The sequence below is a fragment of the Falco biarmicus genome, chromosome 1 (genome assembly GCF_023638135.1).
Source record: "Falco biarmicus isolate bFalBia1 chromosome 1, bFalBia1.pri, whole genome shotgun sequence".
NCBI lineage: Eukaryota > Metazoa > Chordata > Aves > Falconiformes > Falconidae > Falco > Falco biarmicus.
In genome coordinates, this window is record NC_079288.1 from 91,149,215 (window position 1) to 91,170,868 (window position 21,654).

General features: G+C 40.0%; 1 protein-coding gene across 1 annotated transcript in view; it reads left to right on the top strand.

The window, feature by feature from the left end:
- Nucleotides 1-21,654, top strand: part of GALNTL6 (polypeptide N-acetylgalactosaminyltransferase like 6) — a 485,739-nt gene that overhangs the window by 457,236 nt on the left and 6,849 nt on the right. Inside the window, exons 9-10 of the mRNA XM_056326843.1 lie at nucleotides 6,896-7,117; nucleotides 15,375-15,491. Of these exons, the coding sequence (XP_056182818.1) occupies nucleotides 6,896-7,117; nucleotides 15,375-15,491 (339 nt within the window). The remainder of the gene's footprint in view (nucleotides 1-6,895; nucleotides 7,118-15,374; nucleotides 15,492-21,654) is intronic.

Below are 21,654 nucleotides of genomic sequence, written 5' to 3' on the forward strand. Positions count from 1 at the left end.
TCTTTTATGCCTGCAGACATCTCACTATTTGGTTGGGGTTTTTTTACACAAATACAAACTATTGCTGGAATGGAACCCAGTTAAGTTCTAAACACAGTTAAGTGTAAAGGACCAAAATAAGATACCCAACAGGGGGAAAGGCTGACAAACACTAGCTCTGCCTAAGTTAAAAGTCAGTTAGGCAAGAAAGGGAAAGGGATGAAAACCCCCATTTAGACATAACTGGTGTGGGCAGCTTAGGTGTTGAGATCTGAACGCCACAAAGCTGTAATGAGTATCCAGGAAATGTTTTATTGTGCTTTCACTGTGGAAATAACACAGAAATGAGAAATGATTGTGTTCTGACACTGATGGAAGGACCTTTGCATGAAATTGAGAGTAACGTTTTTCTCCTTGAGTGCTCTGGAGTTTTGTACCATGCTGCCTCTGGCATATTAATCCATACTTGTTGGATGGGCTCCTCCAGTCATACTTTGTTCTGCTCCTTCCTGATGATTTATTGTGACATTATGCTACCCATATTCCAGTGGATCATGAAGTATAGTTGTCTTGACTGGATGGATCCCAATGCACTTTTAAAATACATTTTATGTAAAACAAACTATATTATATTATTTCCAGCCAAATTAAATACAGCTGCTTCCAGAAGTAAATAGGGCACCCATTCTGAAGTAGCAACACTGTTCTTCACAAAACAAACAATAAAAAACATTTAAATTAGGAAGATGATGTAGGTGGAGTAAAAATAAACCCCACTGGAATTTTACTTGGAAGGAAAAGAGATTAATATGTCAGTTGTTGCAGAGACTGTTTTGTTATTTTTAGCAAATAAACAGTCGTGTCCTCTCTTACATTTCACAACTGCAATACAGTCAGGCCCCAGACATGCTGTGGTGATTCATATTTAATTGGTATAATTAAAGTGATTTTTTATGTGCTAGCTGATGAGAGAAATTACTACCATGACAAATAAGACGACACCAGCTGGTGATCCAGCTTCCTGGAAATTGTTCAGATTATGTGTAGGACAACAGGAGCTCATTACAGGATCCAAATGTTCCTGTAGTAGTTTAATATTGACGAAAGTAAAGTCAGTGGATTGGGGTCAGGGCTGGTTTCATGCAAACAGTGAGACAAGCACAAAAGTGGAAAAAAAACAGGTTATGCAGATGAAATGAAACAAATAATAAAATCATTGTGCTGCTTTAGTGCCACCAGATAACAAAAATTACTTTAGAACACCTGGAGAAATTGAAAACAGGAATTAAATTTTTATATTAGTTTAACTGCTGTATCTAGACATCTAGAATGTCAATTGGAAAAGATGCAACTAGAGGATGGAGCTGTGCTGGTTTGCAATGAGGAATACAGTACAGCTAGGTAGCTCTCTTACTAGTGCTGTCATTGCTGTCCAGCACACCAGCTACAGGTACAGAATGTGGAACTACCCCTCCCGTATTAGGGACCAATCTAGTTGAAGCTTGCTTAGAGGGAATATTTATTAATCTGTCCTTTGACATGTTCCTGCTTGCTCTGCTTCTCCATTCTCATTGCCAGCGTCTACTTTCTTCTCACTGTGCTTATTTGAGTAATACCACGTCTCTTGAAAATGACAGATGTTCGTACACGCTTAAAAAGGACAGTCATTTGATCAGAGAGGTGTATCTTCCCTACTCACTGAAAAAAGTGAAAGGGACAAAATGGTCCATGAAAATTTTCTTCAAGTGGAGAAGTCCTCATTTATGTCTCTCTTTCACCAGTCAAGTTGATTTAATCTCTTTTATTGAAGTCCAGTGTGCTGATTTCAGGTGGGGTAGAGTTAATTTTCTTCATAGCAGCAAGCATGGGGCTATGCTTTGGATTTGTGCTGGAAACAGAGTTGATAATGCAGGGATGCTTTAATTATTGCTGAGCAGTGCTGGCACAGAGCCAAGGCCTCTCCTGCCTCTCACCCACCCACCAGCGAGCAGGCGGGGGGGCACAGCTAGGACAGCTGGCCCCAGCTGACCCAAGGGATGTTCCAGACCATATGGTGTCATGTTCAGCTTATAAAGCTGGGGGAAGAAGGAGGAAGGGGGGATGTTCAGAGTGATGGTGTTTCTCTTCCCAAGCAACCGTTAAGAGATGACAGAGCCCGGCTTTCCTGGAGATGGCTGAACACCTGCCTGCCCACGGGAAGTAGTAAATGAATTCCTGGTTTTGCTTTGCTTGCATGGGTGACTTTTGCTTTACCTATTAAAATGTCTTTACCTCAATCCACGGGTTTTCTCACCTATTCTTTTTCCATCTCACTGGGGGGAGTGAGCAAGCAGCTATGTGGAGCTAAATTTCTGGCTGGGATTAAACCACAACATCCAGGTATCAGTGACATTGTGACTTACTGTCTTGTAGGCTGTTGCTGAGTGAAAATAGAAAACAAAGTCAGTCTTAAATGTGTGAGTTTATACAAACTTAAAGAAAACTTGTCTACATATAAGCCTGACAATAAATGATTTACCAGAGAGTAAAATTGTAACAGTGACACAAAACTTAATTATATCAAGAATGCATATGTGGGCAATTGATGACAGCTGATGAGTCAGTCTTAGTGTGGTTTCCATCACTGTTGTATGAATCTCACAGCTTCTTGGTGACAACTGTCACAACCTCACATATAGAAATATGCATCTACTGAAATGTCATTGTGCCTTATTTATTCTCATACAGAAATTTTTCACTGAAAATTCCAAGAGAGAGAACAAGTTATCATTGGACTGTCATGGATAGGTCCTGAGAAACTCCTTAAATGTCCATCTAGATTTCCTCTGATTTCTTTACATTGTGTGGCAATTCATGTAACTGATTAATATTGAATTCATTTAATTGCTTCTATTTTATTTTTATTTTTCCTTTTTTTCTATTAAAAGATCTATTAAAAGATCAGGGTAACCAATCTTGTAGTTAGTAGCCTTGCAATGGATTTAACAATGAGGCTAAGCTACAGCAGTTTTCAGCTGTAGAGGCATGTCTCATTTTTCCTTTCCATATGCATTTAGATGAGGTGTTCACATTGAATCCAAGTAAGTACAAATATATCCCAAAACTGATTCTTCTTATTGATAAAGATGTTTAATGCCATTTGAGAAACTGGCATTTAAAGGAGTTTTCTTTAGAAGATTATGCAGAGAGTAACAAAGACAGAAATCAAGAAGATTCAAATCTAAGTCTTATTTTGTTTGTTCTAAATTCTTTGTAGATTAGTTTCACTGTGAAACTGGAGTGCTTAAATGATGCTATAAGACGTTCACAAAATGCCACCTAATCTACTAGGCTCTTAAACTTCTTTGACCTATATGTTCTGTGGCAGTATACACACACATGGTAAGATCCTAACAAAGGCGAACTGCTTAGCATCTGTTTTGCAGCTAAACTCTCAAGATTTGGTAGCTATTCATAAGCATTCCTGCTTGTGGGGCTTAGTATATTGATGTGCTCAGATTGTGTCTGGCCTTGCCCAAGGCTCAGGCAAGGAGGAAGTGACCGTCCTTTCTCCACCGCGTCAGACATTCAGCCAGATTGTGGGAAGGGCAACTCTGGGAGACTCATAAAGAACTTGAAATTACATCCTTACCTCACAGTAAGTCACTTGATAGTTAGGCCTTAAAGTGTTCAGAGATCGGTGCTTTTGTTTTGGTTGTGCTCCTCTGCCTTTCTGTTGTGATAAGGTGAGTAAAAGACCAGCAGCTCATTGACATAATTTGGAGAGAAGAGTTACATTCCTAGGAGGTTTCTCACGTAGGGCAACTTTTCATGCTGTTAAAACAGCCACAGAACAGGGAAGTCAACTTACAAGAGTTCACTCATCTCATCTTGGGCAGCCTGTATTTTTGCTCCAGGAACATGCTAGGCTGGCATGTTCTAGATAGGAATGTAAATGCTGTTTGCCTTTATTGTGCAAGGTTGCACCAGACTAGCTTTCAGGACAGCAGCTCTTCCTGATTGCATTCAATTTAAGTATGGGGATTAACTGCAATCTGAAGTTTTCCTACTAGTCTGTACGCATTTATGTTTAAAAGGAAATGTGGTGATTACTGAGCTTGCATAGTCATAAGGTTAAGAAACCCATGCTAACTGAAGTCAACAAACCTCTTTAAAACTAATGCGTTTGGATGCCAAGTGCTTCCTTCCTAGTAACTGGCAACTTCAGAGAGTCCTTCCCACTACTCCAGGGCAGAGTTCCTGCAGTCATGTTCATAAACAGTCTGGAGATTTAGAGCTGGCAAACCAAGAGTTTATTTTTTTAAAGGGGAACCTGTTGAAATTCAAAGGGCTGGCTCATAAGGGTTCAGATTATGACAGCAATGTATAAATATGCTAAGGATGACATAGAGGTTTGTTGTAGAATCTAGCAAAGTTTGGGAAGAAATTTAGCATATGATGGAGAGAATGGTCTTGGAAGAACTGGGGAACAAAGTTTCAAATAGATTTGTCTACAGTGTCTTACCTGATACTTGGGTAGTGGTGGGAAGAACTGAATTATCTTTTTTTTAATGCAATGTCTTCATGAGTTTACACAGAGAGAGAGAGAAAGAACTTATTGGAAAACAAAGAGGTTTTGATTGGTGAATGAGAATTTTGAACTAGTGACCAGGTATAATATCAAGATTTCTGTTAGATTCTTGTTTTACTCTGTTATAATCATCTAAAGCAGAATGCAGTTCTTTTAGTGCAGCCAAATACTAAAGCAAAAATTCCATCAGAGCCTACTCTTAATATTGATAGGGTAAGTTGCTGCTGGAGTTGCTTTGAATTTTTCTTTCCTAAGACAATTTTTTTACTGCACTTTTACTGTATGGGGGTTTTTACAGTATGGTTTTTAAATATGAGAATAGCACTATCCGATAAAGTGATTGCAAAAATAGTATAATATTTTCTAGAACAGCCTTAAACTATTTGCATTGTACTAAATGAGGTGTACAGCATTTCAATGGAAGATATGCTGGAAAGATCACACCTATTTTCATTATTTTGGCTTCTTAGTTTAATGTACTTAATCGTATTTTGGCCTCATCTACAAAGTCTCATCACAGTATTTTTTCTTGTCGGGAGAATTCTGTTACAGGATTTCTGCCAGAAAGGTGGAATTGTCATTTGGATGTTGTTCTTTAATTTGTTCTGGTTTTCTCTGTCAAACTCAGTTCCTGTATTCTTGAATTCTAATTTCTGGTAAAGTTATTTAGGTTTTCATGAAATTACAACAAAAGTCAACCTTATGTGGGGCATGAGCCATTTTTGAATAGAGGTATAAGTGTTGAGAATTCTTATACTGCTTTAATTTAACTTGCTTTATCCCTGCAGGTTTTAACGTATTTGCTTCACAGAGGGAAAACACATAGAAACTTATCTTGCAGTGTCAGCTAAAAGTACTTTGTTTGTTCTGTATCTTGCTGTCTTTGTATTCAGATAAGCTTTATTAGTTCAGAGACGTTTAGTTTGCATGGATTAATAAAATTCAGGAAAGGAACTTTCAAATGAATCTTGAAAGCAAATCGGAGTATGAATCAGGCTTACTTAGATGCAGAGAATGTTCTGAGAAGAAACATTACCTTATGTTGATGATAATCAGATGTATATTGTCCTCCAGCTTATTACAGAGTAAATCTCAGCATTTTGCAGTTAGCGTTCTATAAAAAGAATATTACAAAACTTGATGATCTTGTTTTTACAAACAAAGCAACAAGAACACCCTAGCATCTCAATGTCATCCAGTGAGATGTTGCTTTGTTGGTGGGATAAAAGGTTATTGGGCATCTGTGAAAATGCAGAATAGACTAAGCCTGTACTCCACTGCAACGTCTGCATATAAATTTGCGTGGATTGAGTTGCAGGAGGAATTTTGAAAACAAAAATACAGAAAAATTTTCATCCAGCCTATTTAGACTCCATGACTTTAAATAACAATAAAACATATTCTTCAGTCTCTATTCAGGAATTTTCCTTACTTTTTTTTAATTTATTTATTTTATAACTTGAGTCAGCTAATTTAGTGAATTGTAATTTGAATAGATTCTTTTGTAGCAAAATAGGTAATTCTGTTTCCTGTAAAATGCCAACAAAAACAAACTTTGTGAGACGTAAGCCAGAACTGGGTTTCATTGAACAGTAACAGTCTTAGGTAAGTCTACAGGATGAGTGCAGAAAGGCACAAATTGCAGTACCTGTCCTGTGAGCTGCTTTGCTTCAGGTCACCTCCACTTCAGGGTTATGTGCTATGCTTTTGCACAGACCTACTTGCACACCAGCACACCAAAGCTCCCAGTCCAAAGGTAGAGCAAAACCAGCTGTGAGATGGGGCAGAGCAAGGTCATGACTGTTTGCTCCTATACATGTGCATGTGAGACGTGACCCTAAAATTTAGGTAAGGATTGCTAAGTGATTAAGCAGTATGATGACAGCTGAAAAATCAGATGCCTTTCAAATGCAAAGTGAAATACATCAGAATGAATAATTTGAACAATTCATGCATGTTAGTAGGTTCTGAACTAACAGGAAAAAAACATAGGTGCCAGTACGAGCAGCTGAAAGAAAATTTCTGTTCAACATCCATCATTAATCAAAAGTCCATGTGAAGATGCATAAAGAGTATGGAGGAAAATAAGATGTTCAACAGACAGAAGACTATTTTACAAAGTCAGCAGGAAATCAGAGTACTTAACCCTGTATAGTGTTTGCTCAGCACTATAATGAAGATAGCATACATTTACCAGTGTTTTAAGACTGAGGAATTAGACCAGCTAAGCTTCGAAGTTGTGTGGACTACTGAATTTTATTATTTTTTTTGTTTAATTTTCCTTGTTAGAAACACCGTTCACTCAAAGCATGACAAAATTAATGATTACTTTTTTCTACTGCACAGAACCTGAAGCGCGTGGCAGAGACGTGGATGGATGAGTTTGCAGAATACATTTACCAGCGACGGCCTGAGTACAGACATCTCTCAACTGGTGATATCTCTGCCCAGAAGGAACTTCGCAAGCACCTTAAATGTAAAGATTTCAAGTGGTTCATGGCTGCAGTGGCTTGGGATGTCCCTAAATATTACCCTCCTGTGGAGCCTCCACCTGCTGCCTGGGGGGAGGTGAGGAATACACAAATTACATAAATATTTAAATGAGCCTAACATTTTACATTGTAGGAAATTAGAATTAGGAAATTAGATTTAGCTGCTGTGATACTTAGTGTTATTAAGGAAGTTCACAGTTATTAGAACAATCCCTGGACTAACCATTAAAATGAGAAAAGATCATGTATTAGAACTGTCGCTGTCGCTTTTATAATTCATTACACTTTTGTATGTACAGGCCATAAGATGCATGCACAATGAAGACAAGAATGTGGAAAAGACTATGTAGCTCTTATTACTGCATGTCACAAGATGATTTCAGATGCTGAGAATCACCTTAGTAAAAAGGAGGTCTGCAGTCAGCACTTTGGTTTGCATATCCACTTAAATGCCTCCTCCTGTTCTTACAAGGACAGTTGTATGTAGGTGGAGTTAGGTTTGCTCTGTTTCGCTCACATGTGCAAGTGTGACAAGCAAAGCCTGGTGCTTTTCTTTCTAAAAGACTGGTTTTGCTCAGCTTGTGGTAGGTAGGTGCTATCGTGACCAAGTACCAGTAGCAGATAAATGCAGTTTCTTGATTGAGGAGTGAGGGGAGGGAGAGACCACCAAAGAGAAGTTAATATCCAAGTGCCATTCCAGAGCAGGGAGTGAGCAAACACCCTGCTGTAGCTCTCCACCCTTGATCAAAGATGTTCTGTATCCAGATCTCTCTGAAGAGCAGAGCCGTGGCACATCTTCCTTTGACAGTTTGTTTTGTGTGGAAGAAATGAAAACACAAAGAGTTCAGGGACAGGAAATTCCTTCTGTAGCTGCGCTGGAAAATTGCAGTAGCCTTTTACCCCTCGGAACGACAGCAGATTCACTCCATGGAAAGGTGGCATGCAGAGGGCTTTTTCCTCTCAGTTCATATATAAAGAAGGCTTTGCTCTTTTTGTGTATTGTGCTCCTTTAAAAAAAAAAAACATAGGAATATCTGCACTGTGAGTTCTGGCCTTCCCTGATTTTTCTGGAGATGTTCTTGAGGCTCTCAGACAATTATCTTTTAGATTTGAAACGAAAGGATGAAGTTGAAACTTTGATCGAAATATTTGGAAAGACCCCTCACACCTCTGCATAGGGGTGTGATCAAGGCTGGACCACGTAGGGGATTTCTAAACACAGATGCATCTATTATTCTCCGGAATTTCTTTTTTAAAAAGCAAATTACCTCAATGCAAAATTTTTAACATAACTTTCTATGGTAGTAGCAGTCCTTAATTCTTCTTCGTAAGCTTCCAGTTACAGATGTTCAAAGGAACTTCAATTTATATGTGTCTTCCTGTTTGCTACTTCTTGGCAATAATTAATTACTTTGTTGTTAAAGTTTCTTCCATCTTTGATGCTGCTGCTCACACTTGATGGGATTAATGTATACCAAGAGGGAAGGAGTTTATCAGTAGAAGTCAGGCTGGACCAGGGTGCTGTGACTGACACTGTGATCTTCCTTCACTGTCTTCCACATGCATACATGTGCGTCCTTGGAGAACTGGGATCATGAGATGTGTAATTTCTCTGGCCAGCTGAACCATCCTTAACTCAGTCAGAGGGTCTAAGTGGAAGGGTTTGTGATTCAGGCATTCATTCTTTTCACAGAGATATTAATATACTCTTTGTGAGTATATTAATAAAAAAAGAAAAAAGCAAGACTTTTTGAAAGTAAATCTAAGATCATAGCAGTGGTACCAAATCTCTACCTTAAAAGCATTTACTGAGTTCTTAGGAAGGAAGACCAGGGGCTTTCTTTTTCCTCCAAAATGTACTTTCTCTAAAATAACAAGAGAAGTCTCAGGCCTCCTACTCTATTTTTTCCTGAGACTGTCACGTTCCTGTGAAGTCTTAATTACTTTTTTGGCACTTGCAAGGAACTTGAACAAACTTGAAGGTCAATGGCTGTCATAATTAGAAGCTAAAAGAGGAAAACAGACTGTGTGTTACTGCTTTGTAAGAATCAAGCAGCTCTAGAAACCTTGCTGATTATACACACCGAAAGTCTGTGCCAAGACTGACTATCAGTTAGTACCCTCTTTGCTTCCACTTGGAAAGACTTTACATCTGCTTGACTATGCCAGTCTGGGAAAGAATAAACAATGAGGTACTCAGGCAGTTTTTTGCTCTAGCTGGTGAAAGTGTGTGGTGTGAAAACAGACATCTCATGAACAGCTTCTGTACAGCTCCTTGTTTTTTGCAAACACGTTTATTTAAAATCTGACTCTTGCATTTCTTGACAAAATCTGGTCAAGATGGAAAAGAAGGAAATTTGAAAAACAAAACCCAGTCTTCTTCACTACACTTGTCACGGCCTTATCTCTTCTGAATGTTTGTGCCTTTTGTCCTTTGTAGCTGGCAGGGTGTATGTTGCCTTGCTATTCTGTTCTACCTTGTAACATCTCAAATATGTGCTGTAAAGCAACAACAGCAAATCCAGACAGATTAAGGTTAGTGAGACTATCAGTTCTGTGTCTGGGTGAGGTAAGTGTACTCTTTTCTCTCCCACCAGGGAGAAAAGGAAGGCTTTCAATTTGGTTTTGTTCTTATCCGTCCAAATTTATACTGGAAAGTATGTTACCAGTTGAAAAACAGTAATACCCATCCCATTACCTTTTTAAGACAGAATAATTTATTTGTAATGTGCATTTGAAATCCTGTTGAAGGAAGTTAAAACAATAGCTGCATTAGGTGAGATTTGGACACCAAATGATTTCTTAGGAAGTACTCATGAATCTAAAAGCTGTGATCCAGCATGAGTATATTGTGCGGATATCACAGCTTCCAACAGTATCTTTGAAAACACATTTTACAGTAAATCAATCCTATAATGTTAGCCATTGTCATTTACTTTAGACTTCATAAGTCCTAGAGTCAAGGTGATACGGAAAAAAATTATATGTTTCCCTCAGTCAAAAGGGAAATATTTAAGCTTAGTTTCATTTGCTGTTACATGAACTTGTCATTCAGCGATTTAATACACAGCCAGTCTCTCAGTCACCACAGCAGTGCTAAGCTGTGGGACCTGAAAATACTCCTTTCGCAGTCCTGAACTCATGGATTTCACAGAACTGTTTTACAGCACTGACATGACAATGTCACCCAGGAAGTTAAGTCAAGTAGCACATTTGAAAAAGGATTAAAGCCTAAGGACTCACTAAATTCTCTTTTGATTACTTCCTTTTTTTAAAATGACATCCTCATACCCTTAATGAGTCAATCTCAGCCCACCCAGTGTCACATGTCTGTTGTACAAAAGCTATACAGCCAGCTATTCCCCACCCTGCACAGACACAGTGCTGCACAGCTGGGCTGTTCAAATTCTTTCATCAGGATCAGTGTCGCACCGAGTAACAGAGTCCCCCGTTTCTTCAGTGAGGTCTTTGGCAGTGCTCGACTTCTTTTAACTTCAACTTTTCCTTTTTATGACTCACACAAAGGATGCATACCTTTAAAATTACTATGTATTAGTTGACAGGAAATGTGGCCCATTTTTCCATACTTGATCGGTAGACATTGATGGCCTTAGGGTTATCTGAAAATGTGAGCGGTGCACTAAAAGTGGCTTTAAGTGCTGCTCAAATGAAAAAAGCAACATAAATGAACATTGCTAATGTCTTCTAAGAGCTACAGCTGCGTTCTTGCTTGAGGCATTAAATCAGATGTATGGAAAGTATTATATAAACTGATAGCACCAAGGTGCCTCTCTTGTTGCTGTATTGGGGCACCCTAAGGAATAGTGCCAGCACCATCTTCCACATTCATCTTTCTGACAGATGACCATACTGAACATAAAGTTGTCTTTAGATTACTAAGCTTTCCCACTTTTTGCTTGTGATTCAGACAGTTTCATGCCATGATAAGCATACAGAGTAGCTCCCAGGACCCCTTGTGAGTCCCTCTCCTGCTCTGGCTCACCCCTCTCTGCCCCCAGGATGTCTGAAGTGTCCCTGGGTGACAGCCTGACTCTGATGCAGACAGGGCAAGGCTGCAAGAGCCAGGACATCACCCACTACCTCAACAGCAAATCTTGCAGGAACTCGTTTGCCTGTGAACAAAGTAGTAGTCTTAGAATTGTCAAGAATATTGGTCGGTATAACCACTGGACCCTGGGAAGCTTTAATTTCCCCCTGTAATTTCTTTTTCAGCGTGAAATACATTCTTTTCAAAGGAAAAGGGGAAATTCTTTGCTTTAAAGTATAAGGGTGTGGGAGGAGGTTGTCTTGGTGTTTTCTCATTTAACATGGAGCATGTTAAGTGTGTCCATTAAACAGCTCCCACCAAATGTTCAAAGATCTCAAAATTGATGCTAGCAAATTGTATCAATAACCTGTGACCCTTGCTTTTCCTCAGAAGACTGTTGCTTTTCTGACAAGAAGATTGTCATAGTAATCAACACATCCATTGCTTTCCAGTTTCCATTCCGTGCTCGTGTACTAATAACAAAGACTATGTTTTTGAGAGTGTAGTGCTAGACCATCTCAATCTGCCTCTCACACAGGGAGCTTCTTAGGTCACATAACTGCTAGCTTTCTGCAAAACTCCAACAGCAGTTCAACCAGATGTCAAGTTATCTGGGAGACCATATCTTCTGCAATATGTAAACACTGTTTGGGAACCCCTGATTTTTATAATATTGTTTTTCCTGTCTTGATAGGTGTCCAAAAATGTCTGTCTTACCCCCCCACCCCCCGTTTGAATACCTGTCTATTAAATCAGCAGCTTCAAATGTCAAGAGGTAGTAGTGTCGTCTTCAAACCTAAGGTCTAGGCATTCAAGCTTTCTGTCCTCCCATGTTCCAGCTCCTATTTTGTGTCACGTTCCTCTTTTCCCATCGCAGTGCCAGTGAGACAAGCTACTTCTTTCTCAAGGCCTGGTCTGCTCTGGAGAAAAGGACTTTTAACACAGGCTGGCTAACTTAGAGAAAGCAAGCTATAGTTTTAATGTAAATTCACTGCTTTTTGTAAAACCCAAGGATTACTGTATCTAAGCTTACTCCGTGATTTCCCCTTATGGCTTGCTACCTCATTTCAACCACAGAAGTCAGATGCTACACCAGCAGAAATCCTACTCAGATGACATGGTTTTGTTTCCTGAGCATTACTGCAGCACTGGGAAGCGCATCCTTGCTTGGGCCCCTGCAGCATAGAAGAGGGAGAAAACAGACCCCTTAGAGTTTGTATTCTCTGTGACTTTATGCCTCAGCTGCTCTCTATAAGGACTACAGGACCCATTGTCTTGGTATCTATGTCCCAACATGTGTTAGGATGACATTTCAAGAGCTAAACACACATCATGACTTAAATATAGTATGCTTTTTTCAGAATGTTTAATTCTGAAACAGCCTTTAAGATCACCACTAACCATCTTTGTTAGAGTCCTCAAAAGCATGCTTTTCACGTATGCTTATCTGCATGTACAAATGATAGTATTTAATGTTGAGCACATAAGCTTTGTATGAGGCAACTCATTCCCTACCTGCATGGGTGATAAAATCTGTCTCTTCTTCATCCCGAATCTCTATAGTTGCACAATATGAATGTTGGAAATGTGAGTGTATTAGGATCACTAGCTATTTCTTTGCTAGTTACAACTCAAAACCTCAAAAATTTGAAATCCATTGTGCTGTGTGACTGGAGACAAGGCAGTTCAAATGCATATTAATGTATAAATGAGAAAAAAGCCTCTCCTTGCTGTGCTTCTGCTTTCCTTCCTTTGTCCATGAAAGCATCTTAGGGGATTTGCAGGCTGTGTGGTGCTGGTGCGCAACAGAATATTCCCCATGGCTCTGGCAGCAACACGATGGCTCAGTTCAATTTCTAGCAGCTGCCAAGGCCACACAGAAACGCCAAAGAACAAAAGCACAAGCTTAACTGAAATGCCTGTATTACAAAAAGAAAATGAAAAACAAACCTCAACCCCTCTGCAGTTGAAAGGAAGGATAAAACAACAACAACAACAACAACAAAAAAGGATAAGCTAACATGTAAGCTGCAACAAGGCAGAGGAAAATCTAACTCAAGGAAACCTTTCAGGAGCAGAGGGAAGAGGAGAGGAAATAAAGAACAGGGAAGACAGATTCCAGGACTGAAGGAACTAAATGTAGCTTCAGCTCAAACCTGTTCCAGAAATGCATTGAACATACCTACCGCATAGTCCAAATGACTGAGAATGGGATGGAGTGATGCCATTGAGACAAAATTATGAAAGCTGTTTAATCCAATAAGCATTCATTGGGCATGGACTGTATTCACTGTCATTTTAGAATTCTGAATCACATAAATATACCCCAATTATTAATGGCAATTGTTAGCAGCTCCGTTGTAATTAGCTCACGTGCTCTAGAACATTAGTTCTATTCTTATATATCATTTAATTTTGTATTAGGCCAGAAATTTTTGTTTCTACAATGTAAATTTAAGTGCACTGAGAAATGATTGAACACTCTCGAAAAATTGTCCTTGAGGTAGGTATGAAGCTTTACAAATATAAAATTAAATTCTATTCCCTTCATTATTCTTTCCTGTCTCTCTTGCTGGGTGACATGAAAATGAAGGCAGGGTTTTTGAGAACTAATTACCTTTCATCCTTTTCATCAGTTAATGTGTCCCTTTGTACTGTGGGGCTGCTCAGTGCTGGGTTTCTGCATCTGTTTGTGTGTATGAAATGCTAGTGGTTTACCTCATCTATAATAATTTTTATTGTCTTGAGAAAACTAAAAAAAAAAGAAAAAAAAAGGAACTGGGCTTGTCCAAGCTTTACAAGAATAATTCTCTGAGCTCTGGTGAAAGCTCAAAAGTTCTTGGAACCAATGGCTCAGAGTGATACTCCCCCATCATTTGACCAATCTTTGCTTTTCTAGGCTAAACAAATGCAGCTCCTAAAATCTTTCTTGAAGGTGATGCTTTTAACATTTTCTCCACTTCCTATTGCTTTCCCATCTGTCTAAATCTTTCTTAGATATTTCTTAGAATAGATTTGATTCTGGTCCCTCAGAATCAGAAAAAGAGTAGAGTAGGTCTCCCATGTGTCTTGCAAGCGTGAAGATTGCCCCTCCCTGCGTTGTTTTGTGCTATGCTGAGAAATCTTCCATCTTTGGATGTGTATGAGGTATGCAGCAGCAACATTTATGTTTTTCTAATATCATATGGCAACAACAATGACTTCTAAAATATTTTCCATGGAAAGGTACAAATGTCAACTCAACTGCATCTCCATTTGACATCTAGCTTTTCTTTTTTTAAAATAAGAATCAAAATAGTGGCCAGAATGTCAAAATATTCACCTGCTTTCTATATGTTACAAATACAGAATTTGTGCATGTTTCCATGTGTGTATGTGCACTTTAATTATCAGTTTCTGTGTATCTCATTGACAGGGTAATTTTTTTAAAGAATTCCTCTTTATTATGGAGGTGTCTATAGGGATTTTAAATAGCCCAACTAAGGTACTCAAGGAGAAATGTGCATGTATTTGCAAAATAAAGTTGTGATTTCACTCTTTTTGGTGGCAGTGGGCAACCTGCTCCTTTTCAGCTTAGTCTTTCGAACTGAGTGTGACAACAGTGGTATATAAATGGTATGACTGATAGTCACAGATTAATTATTACTCGGTTGCCTCAGTCTCAAAAACGAGACTTTTCTTTTAAGAATAAGTCACACTGAGTGTTTGCAGAAGGCATGCAGACAGCACAAGGAGCCTCCGTGGGTAAGCATAGTTTCAGTACAGATTTGTTAAGTACTTTTTAATTTTATGCACTTTGGGCACTAGCGTGTGACCTAATCTTCAATGGTGTCATTGTGTCAAAGTACAAAAAAGGATCGGAACAGGGCGTACTGAGTTTTTAAGAAATACCGCTCCAAGGCATGTGAGAGACTCGCACAGAAATCGTTTCCTCTTAATACAGTTGATCTCTCTTGCTCTGATAGAAGGAAAGAAGCAGTCAGACCAAGCTTTGAACTTCTCAGATTTTTTTTCTCTTTGTGTCTTTGCATGAAACTATTTCATACAGACCTACCTTTCATTTGTTAAGCAGAACATTTCAAACTTTGCTGCATCTAAAGCAGCTCCCAAAAAGACTACTTCGTTCCAGGACGTGGCTCTCTACCCTGTAAAAAGTGATTTCCACCAGTTTTATGTAACTCGTGGTCAGTCCCAAGCCTTTCAGAGCTAAATTCCTAACCCCTAATGTTGGGAGCTTTATTCCGCAGCCTGGTTTAATGTGAAATGTTGCTGCTTGGTTTTGCAGATTCGAAATGTGGCAGCCAACCTCTGTGTGGACAGTAAACATGGAGCCACAGGGACTGAGCTGAGGCTGGACATCTGTGTGAAGGATGGCTCAGAACGGACATGGTCACATGAACAGGTATTTTAACAGTGGAAAGAGAAAAGCGGGGTAAAATTGTTCCTTCTCTTTTCCAGTTTCTAAACATTTCTCCAAGGGCTTCTCCTTTTCCTAAAGTAAAGCAGGGTGTAAAAACAATTTTTGGATTATTGCTGACCTTGGTAACTTTTGCAAAGAACTCTTTAAAACAACCTCAGAAATTCCAATTGCCACCTGGGCTGTACATTAGTCTTCATTTCCAAAAGGGATTGCAATGCCCAAAGAGCATTTTCATGAAAACATGTTGATTTTGATTCAGTTACTTGAAAATATTTTAAATACGGTGCCTGGGCCTGTAAAGCTCTAGTGGCTGTCTGCTTTTATGCTTTTATCTCAATAAGTGGTAACATTTTAAATGAATATGAGGCATAAGCGAGATAAATAGGTAAAAGCTAGAAAGACAGGGTTTCAGAAAGACAGGGAATGATAGAGTCAAAAAAAAGCTTTTATCTAGGTTGATTAGGTAGAAAAATATTAGCTGTCAGGAGCATGGAGGAAAAGAGCTCTGTACTCATTGTGAGTGTCATAGGAAAAGGATCATGACCCATAGGCTATGGGTCTGGCCAACGTGAGTGAAGAGAATCCAAATGAAAAGTACAGCCTAACCGTTGATTAGCAATTTCAGTGAGCATGCCTTTCACAGGGGAAGGTCCCAGATTAGAAAAAATTCTCAGTGCTGAGGAGAAAAATTGACCTGGCAGTCACACATGGCACTTTGTAAAAGCTTAGAAGTTCAGGAAGGAGGAGTTCTGATGGGTATTTGAAGTGCTGAGGTCAAGAAATCATTCTCCAAGGATACTGAGAAATGCAGGGGGAGAGGTACAAGTGCATGAAACAGAGAAGCTGAAGGACGATCCCAATTTAGGTAAGTGCCAACACGGGGAAAAGAACACTGCTGAAAGACTTCTTCACATAGCTACCAAAGATACAGCACGGTGATAGGATGCTGAGGCTAGATAAATATAATCCTGTTTTGTTCATGAAAGACATCCAGTAATTCAAGCAATTAATAGAAAATAGTTGTATGGTGTAGACTGGATCATCACGGTGCCAGTGTGTGGGTAAAACACCACCGCACCGCAATGCCACCAGCAGCCCGCCTGCCACCAAAGCCACCCCGTTTCTGCGGTTGTGGCTCATTTGTTGCCGGGGATTGGTGGGGGGGGCGTGTTTTGGGCTTCCCCCCCTTCGCCAGGAGGTAGCCCCGCATTCAAAGGCTGTTATTGCCCCTGACAGGAAGACAGTTTCTAATAGTTTATCCACCTGGCAATAAAAATCCTGGAAAACAGGTGAGAAATGTTTAAGAATCTTTAGAAGGGAATTAGGGTAATAAATATATAAAATAGGGTAATAATAAATAAAATTAGGTCAATAAATAAAATAATTCTATATAAATATAATGACTTTTATTATCACAAGCAAATAAATGTAATTTCACTTTCTTGTAGGAAGGAACCTTATTTTCTAAAACTGGAAAATAGAAGTTTGAGAAGAAAGATGATTTTGTGTCTTACTTACTAGATAAGGACCCAGTATAATATCCATTACCGTATTGCTGGGCAACTTTTTATTTGCATAGTTTTAGTAATGGTAATATCCTGTTGGGTTTTGGATTAGTTTAGAAACAAAGATAAACTGATTTTATTCAAGTATTCATGTTTCTGGTATGAGGCACATTCATCTGGCTGATAGATTTCAAGGGTGAGTCTGTGCAAGGTGCAGATTTTAAAAGTACCACTTCAGAAAGAAAGGAAAGAATTACAGAATCTTACATACAAAACAATGAGGCGAACAAGTGTAGTAGTAGACCTGACTGAAACTCAGAATTTCTATCCCATAGGAAACTACAGTATGTGCAAAATATTTCATCCAGAGGAGAACTTTCAGTCTTCCTCTAGAAAAGAAATTCTGAAAAAATTTAATTTTAAAAGGTCAAAACATTTTGGTGATGCAGGGCTTGGGGGATTTTTTTCAGAAACAAGATAGCATCCTTTTCCCCCTTTTTCCTGCAGTTTCCCTCAGCTCACAGTGGAGGGACCATGCACTCTGCGTTAGCACCTGATGTTCCGCTGCTCCAGCCATAGCCAACGTCTCTGTGTCCTGTAGCCCACCAGGAACCTGCAAGGCAAAATAGCAAGTTCCAACTCGGCAAGCAGAATCTGTCTCTATGTTAGTGACAGCTGATAGAAGAAAAAATTCTCCCAAAAGTGTTTTAGATTGGTATATTTTATGGAAAATTCTTGACTAGTTCCATACCCAATCCCAGAGGCTGCTCAGTCAGGAATGTTACCTGCAGTGCATGTAAGACCACAGTCTTAACAAAACGTCTCCTGAGGAGAAGGTATGTGGTCTTCCACTTGCACCACAATAAGATGTGAAGGTTAACTTTGTTAAAGAGTGTTTGGGAACAACTGCCAAACACCTGACCAACCCTCAGAGAGCTCCTCTTTATTGCTTACGTCTTCTTGAGTTTGTTGCCTGCATGATTCCTGCATATGCCAGTAGAAATTAGCAGTATTAATGAAAATATCAAGCATTTTATTATTGTATTTCAAATAGCGTGAGTTGACACTGAGTGGGTCTTGTAACTTCTGGTATAAGTTTGCAGAGAGTTCAGTGGCAAAGTATAGTAGCTTGATGGGACCAGTGCAGCAGACACCAGTGCTGGTGCTGCCGCTAGACAGAGGTACCATCCTTTTCGTGACTTGATTCATGTTATATTACCAGGGCAGGAATTAAAAGCTGACCATCTCAGCAGCTGTGCTGGGGGGTCCAGCCCTTCAGCAGCCCTCAGGAGAAGAAGACCTTCTACCCCAGCACTGTAAAAGCCCGGGCAGGCAAACAGCAGACGAAAGGTTCATGGGTCACTTGCAGGCTTTCTGGTGAACTGGAGAAGGGTGGGAAGTGAGGGTGAGTGTTGCTGCGGTTTCTGGAAACTTCTCCAGAATTAAAAAACAGAGGGGAAGGGGCAGGAGGATGGCATGGCATGGCATTCTTCCACCTCTGTCTTCCCAGAGCTAACTTCTGGCTTCAGGGAAAACTGGGGCTTTGGTGGACTGATAACCAGCAGCAAAGGAAAATGACAGGCATCACTCCCTCTTCTCAAGTCCCCCAGCCTGGCCAGGGAGCAGGTGGACAGGCACCACCTCTAACACAGCCCAACAAGTGGCAATGCAACCTGCCCAGCTCTTTCTTTTCTGCTCGGAGGTATAATTCAAGTCAGAGCCCAGTTCTGAAATGTGGTGTTTCATCTTTGTACGGGGCACACTTTGTCCACTCAAGTCTAACGCTGTAGTCAAAGCAAAATGCCAGCTGACGGACCCCAGCCAGGCAGTGAGTAATTGAGCTACGTTGTCAGGCTGGAAAGCATTAACGGCATCAAAAGGGCCTTTGTCCTATAGATGGTCCCAAGCCAAGGCAATCATTCTTCAGGCCCTGTGCCAATTATAAATGAAGCTGGAAAGCTGTATTTTCCACAGTTACTGTGTGACAGCACTAGGCTGCATGAAAAACTAAAGCGTGAGGGCTAAGGGTTGCTTGGTTGGGGATGCAGAGAATGGGGCTGTGTTTTATGAGCTCTGTGGTATGAGAGAAGGCAGAGGAGGAGCATCCACTGAACCGGGACGGAGGGTTACTCCGGTCCAGCCGGGAGCAGTGAACAGTAGCCCCGCGGGTTGCAGGTGAGGAACCAGCCTGCTGTTTGTTAATGGTGTATCTGGAAATTTAGGTGCAGCCTTGTTTCAAATCAACAAGCAGACAGGAATGAATGAAGGGTGGTACAAAAGGGTTCATCCATTTCTTGTAAAATCCGATAGAGGTAGCTCCTAACAGCTTAGGTCAAAGGAACAGCGAAATCCAAAGTGACAGGTGGTGGTAAAGCAAAGAACTACGTACTCAGGGCTTCAGCTAATAACGTGTAGCATTGTTGCACATTATGCAGTGGAGAGATAATTTTTATATTGGCCAGATTTAGTGTTAACTAGAGAGAATTTACAGTAATGGGGGGTAGCTTAAAACTATGAGTTTGAAAGGACTGTAGGCCTTAAAAGTTTGTCTGTAATTTCACAATTTTAATATTAATTGGGTGTATGGAGAAGCATAACCTTTTTTCTGAACAATTTTTTTTCTCTTCTCTCTCTTAGTCCTAAAACTGAGTTCCTGCTTCTCACAAGGTTGATTTTATAATAGTATCACTAGGGAGAAGACATACTTGTTGATTTAAAAATAAAACTGTTTTATGAAACAGGAGGGTAAGAGGGAGGAAAAAGAATCTGTGCTAAGCTGAACATTGAGATCTAGTATTACACAGATCCTGGTTTTCAGTGGAAGGGAATTAAAAACCCCTGTCTGTTACCACGTCATGACTTTCTAACAGGACACAACCCTGGCAGTCTTCAGAAACCACACAGGACTGGAAAGGGTAGAGGGGTAGCTGGATCAGTACGATTTGATTTGAAGGCTAGCTTGAGCTCTTTCTGGTGTACCGATGCATTCAGTGGGGTAGTAGTCCTCAAGCCAAGATCCAGAGAACAGCAGATATCGGCCCTTCAGCTCACCAGTCATGCACAGAATGAGAAATTTGGAGAGTGACCCACTGGAAAGATGAGGAAGGTCCTGCAAGAGGATCACTTTCTTGTAGTAGTGATGAGAGTGATAACAACACAGAGCCACTATTCCACACCATTCCTCTAGGTATTTGTTATTCACCACTTTGAACTCTAGGTTTATTACTTGGCTATAGAAAGGTAAAGGGTAGGAGAAAGAAAATTGCTTTTGCTGGGCTTTCCTTAAAGGAAAATTATCTCGGGCTTCTCTTTTGCTAAGGAAACAGCAGCGTAGCTTTTTTCTGTACCAAATCTTACTTCTGTCTTTGCTTGTGAAATGATAAGTTTAGGGAGTCCATGATGCTGCTTCCAAGAAACATGAAGAAAAGTGGAGAAAGACTTAACCTTTTGAAAAGCAGAAATTGCTTTGAAAATTAAGTTAAAGCTGTCCACTGCATTTTACTGCAGATAAATGTACAATGCACTCTGGGAGAAAGAAGAAATAAGCAGACACAGGGGCAGATTAAGAAAATGCTGTCTAGAAAACTATAATACAGAAGTAAATAGGGAGTGACAGCAGCTAACAGAAAAAACAAGGGCTTACAGTAAGACACATAAGAAAAATATTCAAATATATGCTTATATTTTGTGCTTGGAGGTCAAGGGAAACAGTAACACCTCTCAAATGTGGCATTTGGAGGGTGGTACAGTATTGAAGATGCAGTGTTTTTAAAAGATGCATCTTTAGGAGGACTATGGAAAGAAGATAGCTATCACAATGAAAGAGTTAAAACCTGGGAACCACAACAGAAGTATGCAGGATCAGACCCACATGACAGAATCACAGAATGGTCAGGGTTGGAGGATACCTCTGGAGATCATCTAATCCAGCCCCCTGCTAAAGCAGGTTCACCTAGAGCAGGTTGCACAGAGTTGTGTCCAGGTGGGTTTTGAATGTCGCCAGAGGAGACTCATGATGTTTAGCTTCATTCGTGGATACTGGTTCTATCAGGGAATGTACACACTGCCGGGAGCAGGGTGCTAGATAAGGACAAAAACGACCCTGAGTTGAGGTAGCTGCAGTGCTGGAGGCAGTCTGAGCACGCCATGGACTGAGTCGCTTCTCTGGATAACAAGCCTGCGTGCAGTTCCACATGAACCATCACAGCTGAACAGTTTCTACTAGCAAAGTTTGCTCGTTTGAAGAGAGCTTCACTTTCTGCATCTTATTTTTTGGTTTACACTGTAGAAAATCATGCAGGAAACAAAAGAATAGCACTGACACCACACACACACAAAAAAAAAAAAAGATAAAAAAAAACCTCACAGCTCTCAGCAGAGCTTCTAGGTAATAATTTACAACGTGCAACCTGTTTTCTGCAAGGATTGGTCCATGGGAAAGGAAAATGCACTCTGCATCTTTAAATTTGGTGCTGTCAGACCTGTCACCTTCATCTGGTGATTGAAAGACTGCAATGTCACAGCATCATTTCAGGCAGCTGTTGTCTAACTGAGAAGTATTCCTCCATGGTTCCTCTCAGGCAGTGAGAAAAAGGACTTTAACAAGCTGCCTGTAGCTCACAGGTTTCACTAGCAGAAAG